At 38.7% G+C, this 21,509-nt stretch overlaps 3 protein-coding genes across 5 annotated transcripts in view; 2 read left to right on the plus strand and 1 right to left on the minus strand.

Annotated features, from left to right (window-relative positions):
* The first annotated feature begins 832 nt into the window (after positions 1 to 832).
* Positions 833 to 2,453, plus strand: LOC137104187 (lysozyme C-like). The gene is made up of 4 exons (XM_067485100.1): positions 833 to 991; positions 1,673 to 1,828; positions 2,050 to 2,128; positions 2,218 to 2,453. Exons 1-4 carry the CDS (start codon positions 865 to 867, stop codon positions 2,282 to 2,284), a joined length of 429 nt encoding a protein of 142 aa, XP_067341201.1. The 5' UTR covers positions 833 to 864; the 3' UTR covers positions 2,285 to 2,453.
* A 4,191-nt stretch (positions 2,454 to 6,644) lies between these two features.
* Positions 6,645 to 8,628, plus strand: LOC137104052 (lysozyme C-like). The gene is made up of 4 exons (XM_067484858.1): positions 6,645 to 6,851; positions 7,699 to 7,854; positions 8,076 to 8,154; positions 8,244 to 8,628. Exons 1-4 carry the CDS (start codon positions 6,725 to 6,727, stop codon positions 8,308 to 8,310), a joined length of 429 nt encoding a protein of 142 aa, XP_067340959.1. The 5' UTR covers positions 6,645 to 6,724; the 3' UTR covers positions 8,311 to 8,628.
* Positions 8,629 to 19,879: 11,251 nt separating this feature from the next.
* mbd2 (methyl-CpG binding domain protein 2) overlaps positions 19,880 to 21,509 on the minus strand; it is a 31,409-nt gene continuing 29,779 nt past the window's right edge. For all 3 annotated transcript variants that reach the window (XR_010911594.1, XM_067484370.1, XM_067484369.1), the window contains one exon: positions 19,880 to 20,654. Coding sequence is in view for 1 of the 3 variants with exons in the window: in XM_067484370.1 (XP_067340471.1) it covers positions 20,567 to 20,654 (88 nt within the window). In the remaining 2 variants the exon portion in view is untranslated. The remainder of the gene's footprint in view (positions 20,655 to 21,509) is intronic.

Below are 21,509 nucleotides of genomic sequence, written 5' to 3' on the forward strand. Positions count from 1 at the left end.
TTTTAATAACATAAATGTTGTCTTCTACATATGCAATCAAAATGAAGAATGAATTAAAGAAAAATAAGGACTACAGCAAAATTACTCAACAACTTAGCATGAAACAAAACTGGCACAGCTTGTAATGTTTAAGCTGGTTTTAATCACTTTAAATATTAATTAACTGGATGTTGTATTAGGAATATTCATCTGAAAAAATTAACAAGCATCCTAAAGCTGTAAAATGTAAAAAAAAAAACTACAGTGGAGTATTATTTCCTGAAATGTAGTGAGGTAAAAGTAAAAGACTTACTTACGTAAGGTAAGTAAGTAGCTATCATAAAATTGTCCTTGCATACACTACTTCAGTAAATTTACTTAGATAATTACTGCCTCTTTACACACAATTATGTCAGCCAGGATGTGGGAAATTATTTTAAAGCTACACCTATAAGTCAAACACACACTTTTGAAAGATTGCGCTCAAAAACATCAATGTTTTTACATCCACGTGTTTGTTTATTGGTGGTGGTGGGACACATGCTTTCGTCTTCATGTAGGGATGGTCTTCATATTTCATATGCTTCTTCATTTGGCAGCTGTGGCCTGATAACTCAACAGGTAGAGCATCAGACTGGGATGTGGAAATAGGACGAGTATCATCACACTGATAATAACAAGTCTCATTTAACCTGAGTAAAAAGTGAAACCTCCTTCTGTATACACAACTTTTGTTTCAAAGCAACATTGTTGACAATGGAAGACATCCAAAAAAAAAAAAATGAAAAGACAAATGTGAAAGAGTAGTTTAATTGGAGCTTCACAGCTATAAAAAGGACTTGTAGCAGCAGCCGTGGAAACATTTCGTGCAACAGAGACGGAATCATGAAGAGTCTGGTGTTTCTGCTGTTGGTGTCTGTGGCCAGTGCTAGAATCTTCCAGCGCTGTGAATGGGCTCGAACTTTGAAGAATCATGGGTTGGACGGCTACCAAGGCTACAGCTTGGCCAACTGTGAGTACCACTCTGCTCGTCTGCAGATACTGTGTCTGCAATACAACATTAAATTTTTAAAGGACCTTTCCAGCCCTGTTCAATGTATTGTAATGCATTCTTTTCTTTTCTTTCCACCTTTAAAACCAGCCATTTATTTCACTAACATCAATGAGTATTTTTTTAGACTCTGACGCATCATAGATCTATATTTATTGCCGGGTTTATTTCCGTCAACTGTCTAGAAATGATATATGAAAAAAAAAAATTTTAACCTCCAATTTCACATGTATTCCATGTCATTTCTGAAGAGCTGCGCCGCACTTGTTAACAGCTTTTAGACAATGATATTTCTTCACAGCATCAACACCCAGTGGGTATAATCAATGTTACAGGATAAACAGCCAAAGATGGGTTTTCAGAGTTTTACATACAGAAATATAGCAGCAAACAAAGGTTTACTGCACAATTACAATGCCAGTTAAAGGGATACGGACTTGGACCGGTACAGCTGGGGATGGGAATGGGCTGTTGGGGGTTCAGTGTCTTGCCAAGAGACACTTCGACATATAGCCAAAACTGATTGAGCCACTGACCCTGTGGTCTGTGGACGACTGCGTCACCAACTGAGCTACAGCCACTCTTTTCTGATGAAGGAACAGTACTAGCTGTATATATGGTTCTGTACTCTGTCCTCTGCAGGGGTTTGCCTGTCTAAGTGGGAGTCTAACTACAACACCAGAGCCACCAACCGCAACACTGATGGATCCACTGACTATGGCATCTTCCAGATTAACAGTCGTTTGTGGTGTAGCAATGGCACGCCCACCTCAAATGGATGCAGCATCCCATGTGGTCGTGAGTGATGACACAACATATTTACATGTTAACTGCATGCAGCCACCACTTTATACCTACAATGCTCATTTAAAACTGCTGCATTTCAGAAACTCACAGTTGTTGCAAATTTGGTCAACACAAAATAAATGTGGCACTACTGAGTTTTCAAGAGGCTCCTTTCATTTCTGTTCCCTTTTAAATACCACTTTCCAAATCCACATTTGTTTGTTGTTTTTCAGAGCTTCTCACTGATGATGTCACTGTGGCCATCAATTGCGCCAAACGCGTTGTTAGGGATCCCAATGGCATGGGAGCCTGGTAAGACCTGACCATAATACTCATGGATACTTCACTACATGAATGTTGACATGTGGACATTTGAGTAATGTGCCTCTGTCTGGTTTCAGGGTGGCCTGGGTCAATAAATGTAAAGACCAAAATCTGAGCGCCTATGTGGCAGGATGTAGAGTGTAATCAACACATGGAGCCTGGACACTGTCGGCAGCATAATCAACTGCTCCCATCTTTAGCTACTGTTTGAAACTTTGTTCTGTTTTTGTATTTGATGTCATAGACATAAATTACACTGTACTGAAGCTATGGACAATACATCAGTGTTAAATAAATAAAGTTACAGCCTTCATTTTTCATTCATTTATTGAGTCAGGTCAGTGTCTTTAAGTCAACATAAAAAGAAAAACGTCCAATTAGGTCATTCTGGTTGTCTACTTGTACACTAATGTAAAATATTGACTTTTGTCACCTCCATCCATTTGCAAAAGAAAAAAAAATTGAGTCAGGTCTTTAAGTCAACAACAAAAACAATTAGAAACATTTTTCTACTTAGGTCATTCTGGTTGTCTACTTGTACACTTTTTAATTTTTGTCCTCTCGGCTTATCCTCTGAGTTCAGGGTCGCCGCAGCGGATCATTGTCTGCATGTTGATTTGGCACAGTTTTTTACGCTGGATGCCCTTCCTGAGGCAACCATCCACAGCTGGGGATGGGCTGTTAGGGTTCAGTGTCCTGCCCATAGAGACACTTCATCATATGAGACTAGGGATCGAACCAATGACCCTGTGGTCCATAGACGACTGCCTTACCAACTGAGCTACAGCCACCCCATTGTCTACTTGTACACTAATATAAAATATTGACTTTTGTCACTTTTAATTCATGTTTGTAAGTTGGACGGCAGTAATTAATGAACAGGGGCTACTGTGGCACAGGAGCCGGAGTGGTCATCCACCAGTCCCACAGTTGTTGGTTTGATCCCCGCCTCCTTCGGTCTCATGTCAAAGTGTCCTTGAGCAAGACACTGAACCCCAACTAATTTGCTCCCATTGAGTGTTGGCCAGGTGGTTCAAACCCATAATCAGTTACTCCTTACATTTGTAAAAAGTCAATAAATTATTTTAATATTTACTCAGCAGCACAATTAGTCATGTCAAGGTGCCTTACACCAATTAAATCATCCACATCAACACACTGTGGTTTTATATATGAGCAAAAAAACACAATGATGCTTGAAACTGAAGTCTAAATACATTTGATCATCTTCTAGACATAGCCAGCTTTGATTGCAAATATATTTAGCTGTGTTTTTAGTACTTCTTTTTATGGATTTAGTCTTTCATTATGTTGGTCCTAGAATTATTAAACCTCTTATCAATTTACCATAGCAGAACTACAGAATTTAAACACATTATTTGTATTTGCAGAGCGAACATGCAGCTGGCAATCTGGTGTTGAAGTGGTGAACAGAATGGGGGCTTTTAGTGTTAAGCTGCCACAGCAAATGTATGTATCATTTAGATTGGTGCTGTTTTGGTTTTGTTAGCACGTTAGCTTTCAGTAATGCCTAAGAACAGAAGGAAAAGGAAAAAGACTCAGCGTTAGATGAACAGATGCAGATGATGAGCTGGCTGCAGTCAGCAGATCTACGGTGCGATGTTTTTATGTTTGGGTTCCTTTTTTATTTGTATAATGCAATGAGGGGAAAGTCTGAGATTGAAAAACAGCCGTGCACATGTTGAGTTGTCATGATATCCTCCTGAGAGTTTTGTCCACGTCATGTGTTTCTCCACTGCATTTTAGGAACAGTATGGCCTACAGCTTTCAAACACGTAGTCCTACAGGACATATTGTTCACTCAGACATCTAAGTGCATAAAAAACTTGGTAAAGATAGATACAGCAGGTTAATCAACTATATTTATTTATTCAAACTTGATGTTAAAAAAAGCAAAGATAAGCAATTACCACTTTTCTGTTTTGCTGTTGTACCAAACCAAACTTAAACCGACCTGCAAAGACAAGAGACAAAGTCAACTACAGAAGACCTATAAAACAAAATTAACCACCAATGTTTTTAAGACATTTTCACTGACATGTTCTTTTTTATACAATCAGTTGACTTCTTTAAATGAATAAAATATCCAAAAGCTATATTTTGTTATGTCTCAGGAGGATTCGGCCTCACAACATCATTTTTTTTTCAAGGTAATAGACCAAAACAACTTCAGAGGATCATGAGTGAAAACATGTCATCATACTATAATTTCAATCAAACTTACCTTTAAGTTTAAAGGCTATGTGTACAAAACAGATAGGACTTTTCACCTAAAGGAGTCACATAAAAATAAAAGAGTTTGTTTGAAAGAGGTGCTCAGAACAATGCAGGAGGAGTAGCAGATTCTTCAGGAATTGAAACATCTCTTCCATTTTGAGTGGACAGATTGATATTAGGTATTATTACATTTACATGTGGATTTAGAGTTAGTTTTGTTAACTCTAAGATTAAATCTATGCTCTATGTGCTGAATAGAGTGCTGGCTATCTGGTACTGATGTCCAACAACCACTGTGTAGTCAGGCCATTCTGGACACAAATAGCCAGTCAACCTCTAAATGCTGAGCACATTCCTGACTATGTCATGACTGACTATTATAAGCCGGTGCTTTACTTCACTTCCTGACACAACCCTCCCCAATTTCTACCGGGCTTGGACCAGCACTGCACAGCTGGGGATTGGAATGGGATTTAGTGTCTTGCACAGAGACACTCCAAGATATAGCCAGGACCGGGGATCGAACCACTGACCCTGTGGTCCACGGATGACTGCCATTACCAGCTGGGGTACAGCCACTAAAAAAATAACTTAATAAATAGAATTCATTTAAAGGGACATGGAATGTGTTGAATAGTTTATTAAAATACAATAACAAAAATTGAAAACCCTAATTATTATTTCAAACACTTGTAGTATAATAATACAATTATAATATTTAATAATGTTAGCTATTATTACAGAATGTTTCTGCAAAACAGTGTTAAACATTTAGGTCAGCTTTTATAGGTCAGGGTGGATTCTTAGACCAAACACTATTTGTCAGAGTTGACACACAAGTGTTTAATCAGCTTTTCTTTCTTTTTGTCACTTGTAACTAAAGATGAATTTATGCCAAAACTCCACCTGCAGTGTGTATTATCAGTCTGATAAAAACTGATAACAGATGCTCAAACACAAGTCCCATGAGTGAAAAGTGAAAACTCCTCCTGTTTACACAACTTTGTGTTGCAACAACGTTGTTAAAATTGGAAGACATTGAAAAATATGAAGCTTCACAGCTATAAAAAGGACTTGTAGCAGCAGCCGTGGAAACATTTGGTCCTACAGAGAGGGCATCATGAAGAGTCTGGTGTTTCTGCTGTTGGTGGCTGTGGCCAGTGCTAAAGTCTTCCAGCGCTGTGAATGGGCCCGAACTTGATCTCATAGACATAAATTACACTGTTACTGAAGCTATGGACAATACTTATCAAAGCACGAGAATTGATGTTTAATTGTATTTCCTTCATACTTCACTTGGTCTAACAGATCCAATCAGAGAAAAGATTCAAGCTTCTACCTGTTATTGTTTTCATAAAATGTTGATTTGCACTAATGACTTTTATTAAATTGGCATCGGTTTTCAATAAATAAAGTGACAGCCTTCATTTTTCATTCATTTATTGAGTCAGGTCAGTGTCTTTAAGTCAACAACAAAAACGTGTTCAATGTTCTACTTAGGTCATTCTGATTGTCTACTTGTACACTAATGTAAAATATTGGCTTTTGTCACCTTCGTCCATTTGTTTGTGGCGTGGGCAGCAGTAATAAATGAACAGGGGCTACTGTGACACAGGAGGTAGAGCGGTCGTCCACCAATGCCACAGTTGTTGGTTTGATCCCCGGCTCCTCCGGTCTCATGTCATAGTGTCCTTGAGCAAGACACTGAACCCCAACTTAGTTGCTCCCGGTGAGTGTTGGCCAGGTTATGCAGTTACTCTTTACATATTGAAAAAGACATTAAATTATTTGACTATTTACTCAGCAGTACAACTACTCATGAACGTGCCTTATAACAACTAAATCATCCACATCAACACACTGTGACACATGAGCAATAAACCAAAATTAAGCTTTTTAGGACTCGATTTTGGACAAGCTGAAAACATAAATGCTTCAAGCTAAAGTCTTAATACATTAGTACATTATATATTAATACATTTGTGTATGTAGGGTGGATTTTTAGACCAAACACTATTTGTCAGAGTTGACACAAAAGTGTTTAATCAGCTTTTCTTTCTTTTTGTCACTTTGGCTAAAGATGGATTCATACCAACACTGCAGTGTGTAATATCAGACTGAAAAAAACTGATAACAGCTGCTCAAACACAAGTCCCATGAGTGAAAATTGAAATCTCCTGTTTACACAACTTTGTGTTGCAACAACTTTGTTAAAACTGGAAGAGATTCAAAAAAATAAGAAGTGAAAAGACAAGTGTGAAAGAAAAGTTCCGTTTCAGCTTCACAGCTATAAAAAGGACTTGCAGCAGCAGCCGTGGAAACATTTGGTCCAACAGAGAGGGCATCATGAAGAGTCTGGTGTTTCTGCTGTTGGTGGCTGTGGCCAGTGCTAAAGTCTTCCAGCGCTGTGAATGGGCTCGAACTTTGAAGAATCATGGGATGGACGGCTACCGTGGTTACAGCTTGGCCAACTGTGAGTACCACTCTGCTCGTCTTTAGATAGAGCGTCTCATAGTAAACAATGTATTGTACAGCATTACTTTCAGTTTTTAACACCCTTAAGTCAGCCGTTTATTTCACTACCACCAATTAGTATTTAATTAGACTCTTATAATTTGATCATATTTTCCACTCAGAGTGCACTTCAAGCCAGCAGGAACATTTTACTTTATTATAATGAGCTTATTTGTTATCATACGATAAGCAGTTGTTGTCACATATCTTGGCAGGAGTTAAAGTAGATGAGGAAACTGAGAAGCTACTACCAGTAGTTTGACATTTTTACACCTTACTTTTGGGTCAGGTCAGCTTTTTTTGACAGTTTCCACTCCTGCTGAGCTACTGTAAGCAAACCAGCCGCAGGCTGTGGTGTAGAATTTAAAACTACAGTATGCAAATTAAGGTACCACAAGCATAAACCTCAGTACAAATTACCTTTGCACTCACTCACCCTGCTCTGCTCTGCTCTGCTCTGCTCTGCTCTGCTACACTCCAGCCACCTCAATCTTGGTCACGGGAGGTGTTAACAGAACTTCTCCACTTCAAGTTTTGAAGCATATTTCTACTAAAAAGGTTACATACTGTAGCTTTCATGTACAGATATTAGAGGAGCTGCCTATTACCACTCAAACTTACATTGATACAAAAGTTTCCAACCCCTTTATAAATTAATAAAAACATCACCTTTAATTTCTAATGAAGGAACAGTACTAGCTGTATATGCATCAAATATTATGTTGATGGAAACACTTTTAATCTTTACTATTTCACAATAGTTTGCACCCAGCTCTATATATGGGTCTGTATTCTTTCCTCTGCAGGGGTTTGCCTGTCTAAGTGGGAGTCTAACTACAACACCAGAGCCACCAACCGCAACACTGATGGATCCACTGACTATGGCATCTTCCAGATTAACAGTCGCTGGTGGTGTAGCAATGGCACGCCCACCTCAAATGGATGCAACATCCAGTGCAGTCGTGAGTGATGACACAACACATTTACATGTTAACTGCATGCAGCCACCACTTTATACCTACAATGCTCATTTAAAACTGCTGCATTTCAGAAACTCACAGTTGTTGCAAATTTGGTCAACACAAAATAAATGTGGCACTACTGAGTTTTCAAGAGGCTCCTTTCATTTCTGTTCCCTTTTAAATACCACTTTCCAAATCCACATTTGTTTGTTGTTTTTCAGAGCTTCTCACTGATGATGTCACTGTGGCCATCAATTGCGCCAAACGCGTTGTTAGGGATCCCAATGGCATGGGAGCCTGGTAAGACCTGACCATAATACTCATGGATACTTCACTACATGAATGTTGACATGTGGACATTTGAGTAATGTGCCTCTGTCTGGTTTCAGGGTGGCCTGGCGCAATAACTGTAGGAACCGTGATCTGAGCTCCTATGTGGCAGGATGTGGTGTGTAATCAACACATGGAGCCTGGACACTGTCAGCAGCATAATCAACTGCTCCCATCTTTAGCTACTGTTTGAAACTTTGTTCTGTTTCTGTGTTTGATCTCATAGACATAAATTACACTGTTACTGAAGCTATGGACAGTACTTATCAAAGCACGAGAATTGATGTTTAATTGTATTTCCTTCATACTTCACTTGGTCTAACAGATCCAATCAGAGAAAAGATTCAAGCTTCTACCTGTTATTGTTTTCATAAAATGTTGATTTGCACTAATGGCTTTTATTAAATTGGCATCAGTGGTAAATAAACAAAGTTACAGCCTTCATTTTTCATTCATTTATTGAGTCAGGTCAGTGTCTTTAAGTCAACAACAAAAACGTGTTCAATGTTCTACTTAGGTCATTCTGATTGTCTACTTGTACACTAATGTAAAATATTGACTTTTGTCACCTTCGTCCATTTTTTTGTGGCGTGGGCAGCAGTAATAAATGAACAGGGGCTACTGTCTCATGTCATAGTGTCCTTGAGCAAGACACTGAACCTCAACCGCATAGCAGCACCCCCATTTGTGTGTGAGTGTGTGTGTGTGTGTGTGTGTGTGTGTGTGTGTGTGTGATTGTGCGTGCGAATGGGTGGTGAGAAGCAGTGCAAAGCGCTTTGAGTACCAATAGTTAGAAAAGGGCTAAAACAGTGCAGATCATTTTCAGTTGTTCAAACCCATAATCAGTTACTCTTTACATATCGAAAAAGTCATTAAATTATTTAACATTTTACTCAGCAGCACAATTACCCATTAACGTAACATATGAGCAATAAACCAAAATTAACCTTTTTAGCTGAAAACATAAATGCTTGAAGCTAAAGTCTTGATCCATTTGATGTTATACCCAACGTTGACTGCAAACAGTTTTTGCTGTGTTGTTTAATACTTTGGCACAACAGCCTGCAGTTATTTATGAATTTGTATTGTTTTTGTCCTTTGTTATGTATAATTTTTAGACCAAAAATCCTTCTGTAATAAAGAAGGATAATCCTCAACATATATTTTTAACCTCATCTTTTTCACAAAACGTTTTCATTGATTTCCTTACTACCACACAGCCCAGGTCTTAGAACAGAAATTATAACTACAACGCATATTTCTCTTTATACTCTCTTTTTTTATACACACTCTTATTGGTTTGTAAACATTTGTATTGAATTACACACGTTACTTACAGCCCGGGGTTGTGTTTTTAAGTTGCCAACGCAACAACTTCGAGTCTACATTTAGATCTTCTAAAAGATTATCTCTTTGTCAAAAGCACACACTTTTTCTAAAGTTTCACATAGCTTCTCTAAATATATCGCCTATAGATGTGGAGGAACGTAGCAGCATCAAAGGTTTCACATGAAGAAAATTAATCTCTGCCCAATACACTTCAATTTCAGAAAACATTAATTAATCATATTTCCTTTACTGGTATGTGATTATGATCATATATTGCTATACCACCCTCATACGCATTCCTGTTTCTCCTATATTATATCTGTGAATATCTACAGATGCATATTTGAGTCATCAATCAAATCAAATGAATCATCTTAATGTGTCTAAGCCAGCAAATTAATAACACATGCTCATGTATTTCAGCTACATCACTCACTTTAGTTCTTAGACTAAAAATACTTCTATGAGACAGTTTCCTCAGTAACTTTAATTACAATGGTGAACTATTCCACTTATACTGCTTTCCCTTCCCTTTAGTTTTGTTCAGAGTGCCTTAGCAACTCCCGTTGCTATATTTTATGTTCACATTAACAATTTAACCATAATCATCCATTTCTTCGATTCATGTCCATTTTCTTCAAATGGCCATTGCTGATACAACCACCTCTCTCTCAGCCATCTGCTTCTTCCATTTCAATTTGTGCTGAAGCTTAGATTATGTCCTCATAATAAGGACGGCGTTTCTCAATTTCAGCCTTAAATCATAAAACTAGGCTCTCGTCCTGCTAATCTCATGCATCATGTCAGGAAATATTCTTACTCGCGTGTCCCAAAATTGCAGCTCTCCTGTTCCTCGCCACTCTCAAGATCGTCTCTTTCATTTGACATCTTTTTATATGTAGGCTTTTGTCCCTACTTGATTACTGGGCCAATTTTCTCTGCAGTCTCAACTTCTGCTTAGTTTGGGAGCTTCTCTGGTGTGTTGCGTTGGTTTTGAAACTCCACTGTCTTTTTTTGTTCCCAGCTACAATTCATTGCTGTGCTTTTTCGATTTCTTCAACTTGAATCATTAAATATAACATAATGACTGGCATTGTTCAACACATTTGATGTGGGAGTCACTGCTGCTACATCCTCACACACCTTGTCTGTGCAGAGCGCAGGGCTGTTAGTGTAAATGCAAATGTGTTATCTGGGTCACTGTGTGCAGTGTTCTCCACTATTTGTTTCCATTTACTCTTTATAAAAACAATGCAGGAGTACATCACCACGTGATTTTGATGTTAAAATACCTGATGATGCGGTGATTGTTGGTTCATTCACTGAAAGTGATGTGGAGTATTGCAGATGTGTGGATGACTTGGCTGACTGGTCTCAGGCAAAATTTTATCAACTAGATTAAAAAATAAAGAAAAAGGAAATGACAGACCCTCCTGGGCTTGCTGTATTGATTCTTTTTTGCTGTCTTTAGCAAGAGCCTGGGTGGGTCATCAGCAGAATTAGCTGCACCTGGCAGATGGAAGTGGCTAAGAATATAAAGGCCCTTCTGTACTTTCCCAGCTTTAGTTCTGCAGATTGTTTTTTTCATTTTATATCTCACATGCTTACACTCATGCAGGCACAGCCTACACCACTGATTGCTCATAGTCACACTTTTTATCATTCTGTAAAGGGAAAATATATAGAATTGGCAATTTAAAATTTTCTGTGTGTGTGGATTCGCTTAAGGTTGCAAGTCGTGTTTATAACAATTTTTTATTCTTTATTTCAAAAAATATACATATAGTGTCATGGCACTTAAAGATGGCAACTGCAGTAGATCATTTTTTCAGTGTTGCCCAAAAAAATTCTTTTTGCACATTTCCCCCAGGAAATGTTGCTTCTTAGAGTAGTTGTCTCTTGGTCACGAGACATCAGAAATCCCTGCCCTGCAGTATACAGTGAATCTGTTAAATATTTGTGATGCTTTGGCAGTTGTCCCTTTTAATTCAGTGATGTATCATGGGAGTGTTGTCTTTATATCTGTAGAGTCCTTGTTTAAAGGTTAACACTCATCCAGAAGATTTTCTCACAATAGTATGTAGCAACCCCTCTGTAAAAAGGCAACTTCCTCATGTTAACAAGCAGCTATACCAAACATATTATATTTCCCGTGTTGATAACAAGCGTATGTTTCTGAACAGACATAATCAACCAACACACGGCTCTTCGAGTTCCCTCTCAGCTTCTCAGCATGAACAGTATCTATATTGGCCCCGGCCACACACCTTTCTTCTAACCCACAACCATTCACTGGAACCTGCTGCACTGTCATGTTTTTTACTGCCTGCTTCAGGCTTCACACATTTATATCCAACTCAGTCATTAGAGACAAAGAGGCTGCCCCCCCACAGCCTTCCTCCACTAGGCCGAGGTTAGGTTTCCAACCACATCGCTCTGCCTCACCCTCATGCCTGCTTCAAATACCCTGTTTTTGGCTTCTTCAGCCACAGAAACCAATAAAGTCCCCCTTTGTGCATCAATTGGGTTTATCTCTAGGTATTCAGTGTCTGCTGATGACATGTCAGAACTTGATTCACTAGTTGACTCTTTAAATCTGGCTTTTTTGAAAGTTCTGCATGTTATTTTGTTTCCTGTCAGACTTTATACAGACTTGCTCTGATGCCACACAGTCAACATTAACTTTGTCAGTTTAATGCAGTGCAGTATTTGGATCCAGGCATCACGGTTGCTCTTCGCCATCTGTAAAACATCTGACTCACCTGATCTAACAGCTGATTGGTTCAGATGTTGGATTATTTGCATTTTATGAACATTCTAATATGAAATATTATATTTGATTAGTCTGAGTTTTCACCACAAAGATCAGTTCTGGTCTGCACTTGCACTTATATAGCACTTTTCTACCTATTGGCACTCAAAGCGCTTTACACTGTTTCTTATTTACCCATTCACACTCACAATCACACACACATTCATACACCGATGGGGGAGCAACTAAGTTGGGGTTCAGTGTCTTGCTCAAGGACACTTCGACATGTGATCGGAGGAGCCGGGGATTGAACCAACAACTGTGAGATTGGTGGCCAACCGCTCTACCTTCCTGCGCCACAGTCGCCCTTTGTTCTGTGGGCAGAATAAATGCTGTGATTCTTCAGCACATATTCACAATTTAATTGATAATTAAATTAATTTATTGACTTAAGTGTGTAAATACAAGTGCCACAGATGGTTTTGCTGAGTAAAACGTAGGGATTCTAAAAGTAACATAGCTATTTTTTTTTTTCCGATTTATTGGTTGTTCCTATCAAATCAGATAGATAATTTACTGTATGTGAACCAGATTTGGTCCATTTATTGTGAACTATACTGTATGAGACATAGAGAGTAAACCATAAACACAGATGATCTGTGTAACATTTTAATTAAGTATAGTTACTACATATTAACTTAACTGTCTGTGTTGACTGCCTAATGTGTGGAAGTGAAGTTATACAGTTCCTTGCTTCTCGGTTTGGATTTGTCTTCTTAAAGTCCACCATTAACTATTCAAATAGTCTTTCTCTGGCTTAACCTTTATGTCAGCTCACTTTCAGTTACTGATCAACTTATTCAAAAGGCCTTTGGTCCATTGTGCAGCGGTGGTGACAGCTGTCAACTTCTCCCTGAACATCTCTACAAGTGTTAAGAGCCGTTTTGTCTGAAGCCTCTCTCCTAATAATTACCTTCATTGCCATTATAAAAACTCATTGTGAGATGTGCATCCTGCTGCCCCAAGAACACTGACATGTAAACCAGATGACTTGGGGATCAAAACAACAGCCCTACAGTTAGCAGTCAATCCACTCTAACAACTAAGCTACAGCTCCCACACGTCAAGATTCCCCTAAAATATCCATCACTAGCTCTTTGACTATCTGCGCTTTGAAATAATCTAGTTTTCCCCACAGTAGACTATGTGGTGCAGAACTGGAAGCATTTGCTAAATCTTAGAATACCACAAGGTCTTCTCCGTCTTTGCAGACTGCATTTGATGCATCCAAACAAACCTGGTGTTCTCGGTTTCTGCACTGAGCTGTAGATAAGCTGCTTCCTTATTCTGTGTGAAGCTTTTCTGTGGAGCCCTTTCTCTCAGGCATGTTTAACATTCTACTTTTCCACTTCTAAACAGTGGGAAATGTCTACAAATCCTCAAAAAAAGCCGCTATAGCTTGTTCCTTTGTCCATCTACTGTAGTATTTTACAAAATAAAAGTCCAAAGGCAGGAAGTGTAACTGAGGCCCGGATCATGACAATTCCATTACAAAAACAAAAAACGTAAGAAATAAAGAAAGACACAAACTATTTTCTTTACGAATAAGCAAATCCCTTGAAAGATGCAGGGGGAAGCGAATGCACCATTATTAACATCACAAGCCTAAGAAGTTAACACCTTTACTCTGATGCTTTGCAAAATTTGGGGAAATAAACATATATCCAGTTGTTTTTAATAATTAATAAGGTATAGTACGATGGGAAAGAGTTTCTCAAGGGACCTACTGTATGGTTTCACCTGACAAGGAGGGTGTGATGTAAGTTAGGCACAGTATGACACAGATTTAAAAAAAAAACAAATTAATTACCTGAATAAATTGGGGAAATTGGTGACGAAGCAGAGTTTAGGCAAAGATGCAATTTCAGCACTTTACAATTTATTAATTTCAACCTAATCTGAGCATTTGGATTATAAACTAAAGCATGGAAGAAAGAACTGGGAATAAATCCGCAAGGAGGCCTAAACATTGAAGTGATACATTTCAAACCAATCACTGATTGGGGAGTGGTTAAAATAGTTCATGTGATATTTACATGCATAATTCTCCTAAATCTCTACATTTGCTACAATATTCAATTCAATTCAACTGTATTTGAATAGTGCCAATTCACAACAAAGTCATGTCAAGACACTTAATAATTAAGTCAGGACTTAACAGGTATGTAGGGAAAACACAACAAATCCCCCTCGAACAAGCCCTAGGCAACAGTGGAGAGGAGAAAACATCCTTCAAAGGTAGAAACCTCCAACAGAACCAGGCTCAGGGTGGGCGGCCATCTGCCTTGACCAAGTTTAGAGAGAAAATAAAAGGATAGAATGTTGTTCTCTTAGTGATAAACTCACTGAAGTAAGAAAGTTTTAAACACTGACATGATTCAGAGACACCTTAGTGCAACAATGCCGAAACCTGTTTTATCTGAATAAGCTCCTCATTAAAACACATGGGGAGTTTATAAGCTTAGATTCTTGATATGAAACCAATGTAAAAATAATTGTAAATATATAACTGTTCTTAAAATATGAAACTAATATGTGTCCATCCGCTGAGTTTTGTGGAACCGCAAAACTACACTTGGGACTGTGTTATTACAGCGTGGTGTATCTTCATAACCAATGTTTGTCACTGAACGCACGTGTGTTAGAGTGATGACCACAGGGGGCGCTGTAGTGTGACCAACTCTCTGAGATTGTGTTCACCTACTTTCATGTTTTTACATAACTGAATCAAAAATCATCCATCATTCATTGATTACTCAAAGTAATCAGAGACGTCTGCAAAATAGTCCAAACTAATTTGGAAGATAAAACTAAAAATAAGTTATTGCACAATAATTCACTCCATTTGGAGCAGCTTGGTTTTAGGATGCACAAAAATTTTGGTGCACACAGGACAGACTAAACATCAGAATTTTTCACATTGCAGCAACAGTTTTGGGCCATAAACTTTACAGAGAGCTTCATGAGATGAAGGTGTGCACACACCTCTTCCAAGTCATAAAACACCTTTTATGTATATAGAGTTTTCCTTTATTCACTTTTCTACTATGAACTGTAGTGCCCATAAAATATCATAAAAGTTCAGGTCTCCTGATGACAATGCAAGTGCAGTGTTAATATTAAAGAGCACTGAAGAGGAATTTGTGCTTGGGCTCAACACAGAGCTGTTGTGTTGAAACAGGTTTGCTCAAACTGAAAGTAAAACGAGAAGCATGCGGAAAGAAGCAACTACAGCAGTTCTAGCTGAACTAATAACTGACGCTTTGCAGCAGCTGTTAAAACATCTGGTCAAACAGAGAGTCCATCATCAGGAGTCTGCTGCTTTTGCCAGTTCTAGATCATGCGTCTGTAGAGTTTGCAATTACGTGTCTGAACAGCCAACAGTGGGGATGCGTCAGCCTGGAGGGGAGACATTGTAACACTTTTGATCGAAAGATAAGAAGCAGAACCATAAATGTAACCACTCTTTGTTAGCTTAAAACCTTGGATGGACATTTTAAGCCTACCTGCTCCATTTGGGCTTTTCTCTCGGCCCCTCCAATTTCCTCCCTCAATCCAAAAATGGACAGTAGGTTCACTGATGAATCTAAGATACCTGTAGATGTGAGCATGAGCATTAGTCCTGAGATAGACCGGTGACCCATCCGGGGTGAAGCCTGCCTCTCACCCAATGACTGCTGGGATCAGCTCAAGCCCCCCACCAGGATAGATAATGAGTGGACGTCCATGAATTAGAGATAAACAGGTGGAAGGAGAAGTAGTTCATCTCAATCCAGCTTAGTTATAGTTACTCTTTACTGTGTCCTTTGTTCATAAAAACATATACATTTACCTCAAATTGCTGAGTTTTAACATGGGAATCAATCCTAGAACAGAAAACTCCATCTGCACATCACTGATGCCAATAATTATAAAAAACACAGTTATTAAAGCCCCCCAAAAGAATTCCCATCGGGTAAGCCCAGGAGTTAAAGAGTGACCTGTCTCAACTAGGATAGGCCGTCTTCTAATGGGGACGAGGACGCCTATTATGCTGCAGCTCGAACACTTGGAGTCTAATCAGGCCTTTCAGGCTTGGTGCACGCTACAGTGGAGGATCTTTATGAAATCAAGCAGAGACAAAAACAGTGGATGAAGTCACGGCTGAGGAAATGAAGTACGCATTTGTTTTGCAGCACGAGTTGCAGATGAGTTGCAAATATTCTTTGATTTAAAGCTCATGGATTCACAATCATGAATAGTTCCCAATAAACCAACATAGTTGAAGGCAGCTGGATGAAAGGGCTTCTCCAGGTGAGTTATGATAGTGAGCTGACGTTTACCTCAGTGTTACTTGAAGACCACAATGGGATGTGTACTGCTGCTCATTCCTATACTAATGTGCAGGTAGAAGGTTGCAGGGTCTGTGTTCTGTCAGTGAACAGGCATCCACAGAAAACTTATTCCAGAGGAAAAAAAAAAAAGTTCCCTGTGGAGTTTACAGTCCAGCTTACAGTGTAAATATAATCATTTAAAATATTGATTGGACCCCACTAAATAGGAATTAATGCCTTTCATTTCTTTTAACTGAAGTCACAGTTGATGTGGCTGCTCAAACACTGGAATTTCCAAAATCTTGTTCAGCTAATGACATTTCATCACGAGTTAGAGGAACAAACAAGGAGTTGACCTATCATCAGAGTAAAGTCGCAGGAGGAGCAAAAGCTGCTCATTTTTTCTTCCCTTCAAAATAAAGTTAGGCTGTTGGTTCTGTTGGAGACACTCAAATGTGACATTCAAAAATAATCAAGACACTGTAGGACACACACACACATACACACAAGCACACACGCACACAGTCACGCACTTATTATATAACAAGGAGGACATATCATTTGACAACTTCACATATCCAAATATCCAAAGTAATATCACGCTGCTATCAGACTATTTACCATTTCATTTTCCTTAGTAGATAATTAAACAAATGTACTTTTTTGTCTGATTTAATTGGGTTGTCCAGGGTAGAAAGTGTGAAGATCAGATCAAAGTTGGCAAAAAGTGCACCACCAACTGCTAATTACATCTTAAAAAGTATTCAACACCCTCCTGATTTCTTCTCTTCTCCTCTGTGTGTATCTCATTATTAAACCGTTTCAGATGTTGAAACTACATCCAACATAAAACAAAGTCAACGTAAGAGGGAACAAAATACAAGTGAGTCTGCATGTGATGAAGAAACAAAGGTGATGTAAGCAACTAAGCTTTGGGAAAAAGTACTAATCCTCTTAGTAACTTCATCAAAACACTACAAACTACAATATGTCAGTCTGGGAAGGGTAAAAAAGCCATTTGTGATAAGGCTGCTGAACTCCACAGATCCATAGTGAGAGACACTGTCACAAAAGGGGACCTTCCCAAAAGTGGCCATCTTTGCAATATTATTTCAAGAGCACGATGATGACTCATCCCAGGTCCCAAAGATCCAAGGAAAACCTCCCAGGACCTGCAGGCCGCACATTTCACCTATACTTATATACTTTCTGTTTTTTCATGAAAACCCACCGATAGCGAGACAGGCTCACTTAACCATGCGCAGGCAGACATGGCATTAGTCCCTCCTTCCATGGTCTTATTTAGAAGATTGTTTTTGACAGTGCAGGGCTCAAAGGGAGCCAGTACGCAGTCGTTTTACTCTTTGGCGTCCCAGCACTTCTTATATGCTGTGTTTTGCTGAGTTTGACCTGACTGCAGAGATCTGCACTAACCACACAGGACTGCACACAGCTAACGAGAGTATCACCTGTATAGTGGTCTATTTTCAAACTTTAAGCCAACTGAAATGATTGTGGCTTTAAATGAGGATTATTCCTTTTGCCACGTCAAAGTCGATCAAACAATAAAACAACCAGAGCTGGAAATGTTTCCAGAACCTCAAATTCAGTTTGCCTACCTCTTTGTACGTTGTCTTTTTGGGTTTGTACTTTTACCTAAGTACAGTTTTTGAGTACTTCATCCATCATTGCCCACTCCACCTTCATCTAAGATGACACCTGAAGGAATGTGCCCCCCCTTCAAAGAAAAAAGCTCCGAACCATTTTAGAACCTCAATTCATTGGACACAGACGATTCTTGTGATAATTATTTTAATTTAAACTAAAAAAAATTAAAGACGTGGTGTGAGACCACTAAAGCTTTTTCGCAGCCTTGCCACCACTAACTCTGGGCACATTTGCATTGAATGGTCCACTCTTGTACTGCTGTTGTGGCTAAATGGGAGAAAATATAGCCAGATTCCAAAATCTAGAGGTTATTACAGCAACAGATGGTTTCGCAGTGACATCCCGTAGTGTTTTATTGTTGAAATGTTTTACCAACTCAAGCATCAATATCAGTGATACGTCCTTGTGCCCAGTTTAACCTCAGTTAGTCTATTCTAACAGAGCTGCTGTTAAAGTATGTAGGCAGAGACAAATAGAGAGAGGGGGGATAGGAGAACGTGTGTGTTTGTGTGTGTGTGTATGGGGGGGGGGGGGGGGGGGGAATGGGCTGCAGCATCTGGCACTGAAGCAAGAATTTAAATGTGCAGTTGTAGTGATCAGAAACTGGCATCATGGAGCCATTAGCGGATGCAAATGAGGGCAGAGCTCACTCCATCTTAACAAACACACAGACACACACACAGGAGCGTACACATCATGCACAGAGCAGACAAATGCTATCAGAGTCTAACATGTGGGCTGACAGAACAATCAGCTGATTTAATCTATAGTGAGCCGTAAAGGTTAATCCTTGGAGAATGCAAGCGTTCACTTATAAGCACTGTAAAACAGAGTGGACAGATTAGAGAATCCACCAACGAGCCACAACATTAAACCCACCTGGTGAAAGAAAAATACTTATTCTGTATATACATACAAAGTTTTTGTTTAGTTTTTTTAGTCCTCTCTACCTCTTTCAGTCCGAGTGCACATGACAGCTTTCGGACTAGAGGTTCCAGGTGGTAACAAACTGTCTGGGGGTCAGCAGAAGTCTCTGGGCAGCGAGATGCCTGCTGCCATCTGGAACCCAGAGCTTCTTCAGAATCATGGCGACTCTCACAGTAAAGTCTGGAACTACGTGTCTTTCAGACAGATCTACAGTGACCTAACTAACGTAGCTTCTTGACTTTTTTTATGAAATATCTGACGGGATGTTGCACATTTCCACAGCAGCAGTGCTGACTTCAACTAAAATGTCCTTACTCTGAGCCTAATTAATTTCACTATTTTTCTGTGCAGCACAGGTCTGCAGCTTCTCCAGTGAATCTAAACAGTTGCATTAAGGATGAGTTCATCAAAGCTGTTACTGCATCTCTATTTCCACCAAAAGTCCAAAAATCATTTCCTTTATCATTTTCCATTAGTAATTTTCATTAATTCAGCCTATAATGCTGTGGTGCCTGCATATAAAAGCTTTTCTTTTCTTACTGGCTCTTATAGTAAAGGTTATTTATCACACTTGAAACTATGACTAAAATGTTGAACTAGTGTTTTAAATTTTATTTATTAAACAAAAAACACACACACACCAATACACAACTGAGAATATAATCATTTATTTACTCCAGTCCAAGAAATGTACAAGTATGTTCTCTCAAGGTATAAAATTTATCTTAAATAAGCAATTGTTCTATTTCATATTCATGCAGAGTTCGCATTATTTCATTAAAACCCCTGAAGACTTCTTTAAAACCGATGATAGTCTGAAACCACAAACAACCAAAATCATCCAAGAGCAGAATGAGTTTCATTAGTTAGCAAAAGCTGTCCAGCAGTTTGCAACCTGACTTTGGGTTTAATAAGGTCATTGTTTCACTATTTTTTTTGTATTCTTTTTTAATAGCCTTATATTAAAAAGAAAGAAACTAATATCTGAATAAGAAAACGGAGAAAAGCGCTTGTTGTAAAGTTTGCACATATTAGAAATCACGGAGACGTTTAAAGGCTTCGGCAGTCGCTGTGTCTGAGCTGGTTAATACTAAACTTATTGCTGCTGTTGCTCCTTTAGTTCCTATATTGCAGTTTGTGGGTGTTGCTGGTGTTGTTGCCGTTGCTGATGCCATTATTGCTGTGGTTGCTTTCCCTCTTCTTGCTACGGAGAAAGCCCTTCAAGACTCCAGAAGTCGACAAATGTTCAGTATGATGAGATACTGAAAAGGGTTTCTTTAACGGGAAGGTTGAAGCAAACACTGAGTGGGACAAGGCATCAGTTCCGGTGATATCAGAGTCTGTGGGTATTTGTTTTGTGATTTGATGTGTGGATTAAGATGAAGGTGATGGTGAACCTGAGGCTGGTGAGCGGGCGAACTCTGCAGAGAGAGACAGGGGACAAGAATGACAGTTTAGTTTATTTGGTTCAAACAGGGAGCAGAGTAATATGTAACAACCTGATCCTCACTCTACTTTCGGCTGATTTCTTCAAACTAATTTCTCTCAACTTTGCTCCTCTGTTTCCACCAGAGCCCTGTTAAAACTCCTTAAAAACAAACCCCATAAGCCCCTGAAGAGCATGTGATATAGGTAAAAGCTCCTGACAAGCCTAATGGTTTTTGTCAAGAATACATTTTTTTTTTTTGTTGTTTTAGGTTTTTGTTGGAATTTGATTGTAAAGTTCACTCGGATGAAGATCCAGCAATAGCTTGACCTCTAACTGTGTTTGACAAAAATATTTATTTCAATATCTCAACGTGCTGGATATACAGTAATTACTATAAAACTTCTCCTCTTAATAACTTTTTGCTTTTAAGAAAAATAAAAATGATAGACTTGCTAATTAGTGTGTTACAAACACAAGCAAGGGTTTTTGTTAGATATTATAAAAAAATAAAACAACAGGAAACATCTGATCATAGTTTCTAAAGGAAGAACATTTTCTCGTAAGCGAAGACATTTTCTGAGAAGTGAAAACACTTTTGCAAAGTAGGGACATTTGAAAATGAGGGCATTTTACCAGAGTCAAAGTGTTAAGATTGTCTGGACACTTTCACATCCTTCATGTCCCCTGATGCGTTTAAGTGTACAAAACATTTTATTATTTCACAATGCCATGATTAGCAAATCATTTCAAAATTCTAAATATAACCTAAGCAACAAATTTCAAAGGGACATGTTAAACCACTGTTTGCATCACGTCCTCTTTTAAACATTAAGTGTTTGGGATTAAA

The sequence above is a fragment of the Channa argus genome, chromosome 18 (genome assembly GCF_033026475.1).
Source record: "Channa argus isolate prfri chromosome 18, Channa argus male v1.0, whole genome shotgun sequence".
NCBI classification, from domain to species: Eukaryota; Metazoa; Chordata; class Actinopteri; order Anabantiformes; family Channidae; genus Channa; species Channa argus.

Excerpts from the sequence above, each read along its gene's own strand:
- LOC137104187 (XM_067485100.1), top strand. The coding sequence starts at position 865 with ATGAAGAGTCTGGTGTTTCTGCTGTTGGTGTCTGTGGCCAGTGCTAGA. Across the intron at positions 992-1,672 it reads AGGCTACAGCTTGGCCAACT|GGGTTTGCCTGTCTAAGTGG; the intron begins GTGAGTACCACT and ends TGTCCTCTGCAG. Across the intron at positions 2,129-2,217 it reads CCCAATGGCATGGGAGCCTG|GGTGGCCTGGGTCAATAAAT; the intron begins GTAAGACCTGAC and ends GTCTGGTTTCAG.
- LOC137104052 (XM_067484858.1), top strand. The coding sequence starts at position 6,725 with ATGAAGAGTCTGGTGTTTCTGCTGTTGGTGGCTGTGGCCAGTGCTAAA. Across the intron at positions 7,855-8,075 it reads ATGCAACATCCAGTGCAGTC|AGCTTCTCACTGATGATGTC; the intron begins GTGAGTGATGAC and ends GTTGTTTTTCAG. Across the intron at positions 8,155-8,243 it reads CCCAATGGCATGGGAGCCTG|GGTGGCCTGGCGCAATAACT; the intron begins GTAAGACCTGAC and ends GTCTGGTTTCAG.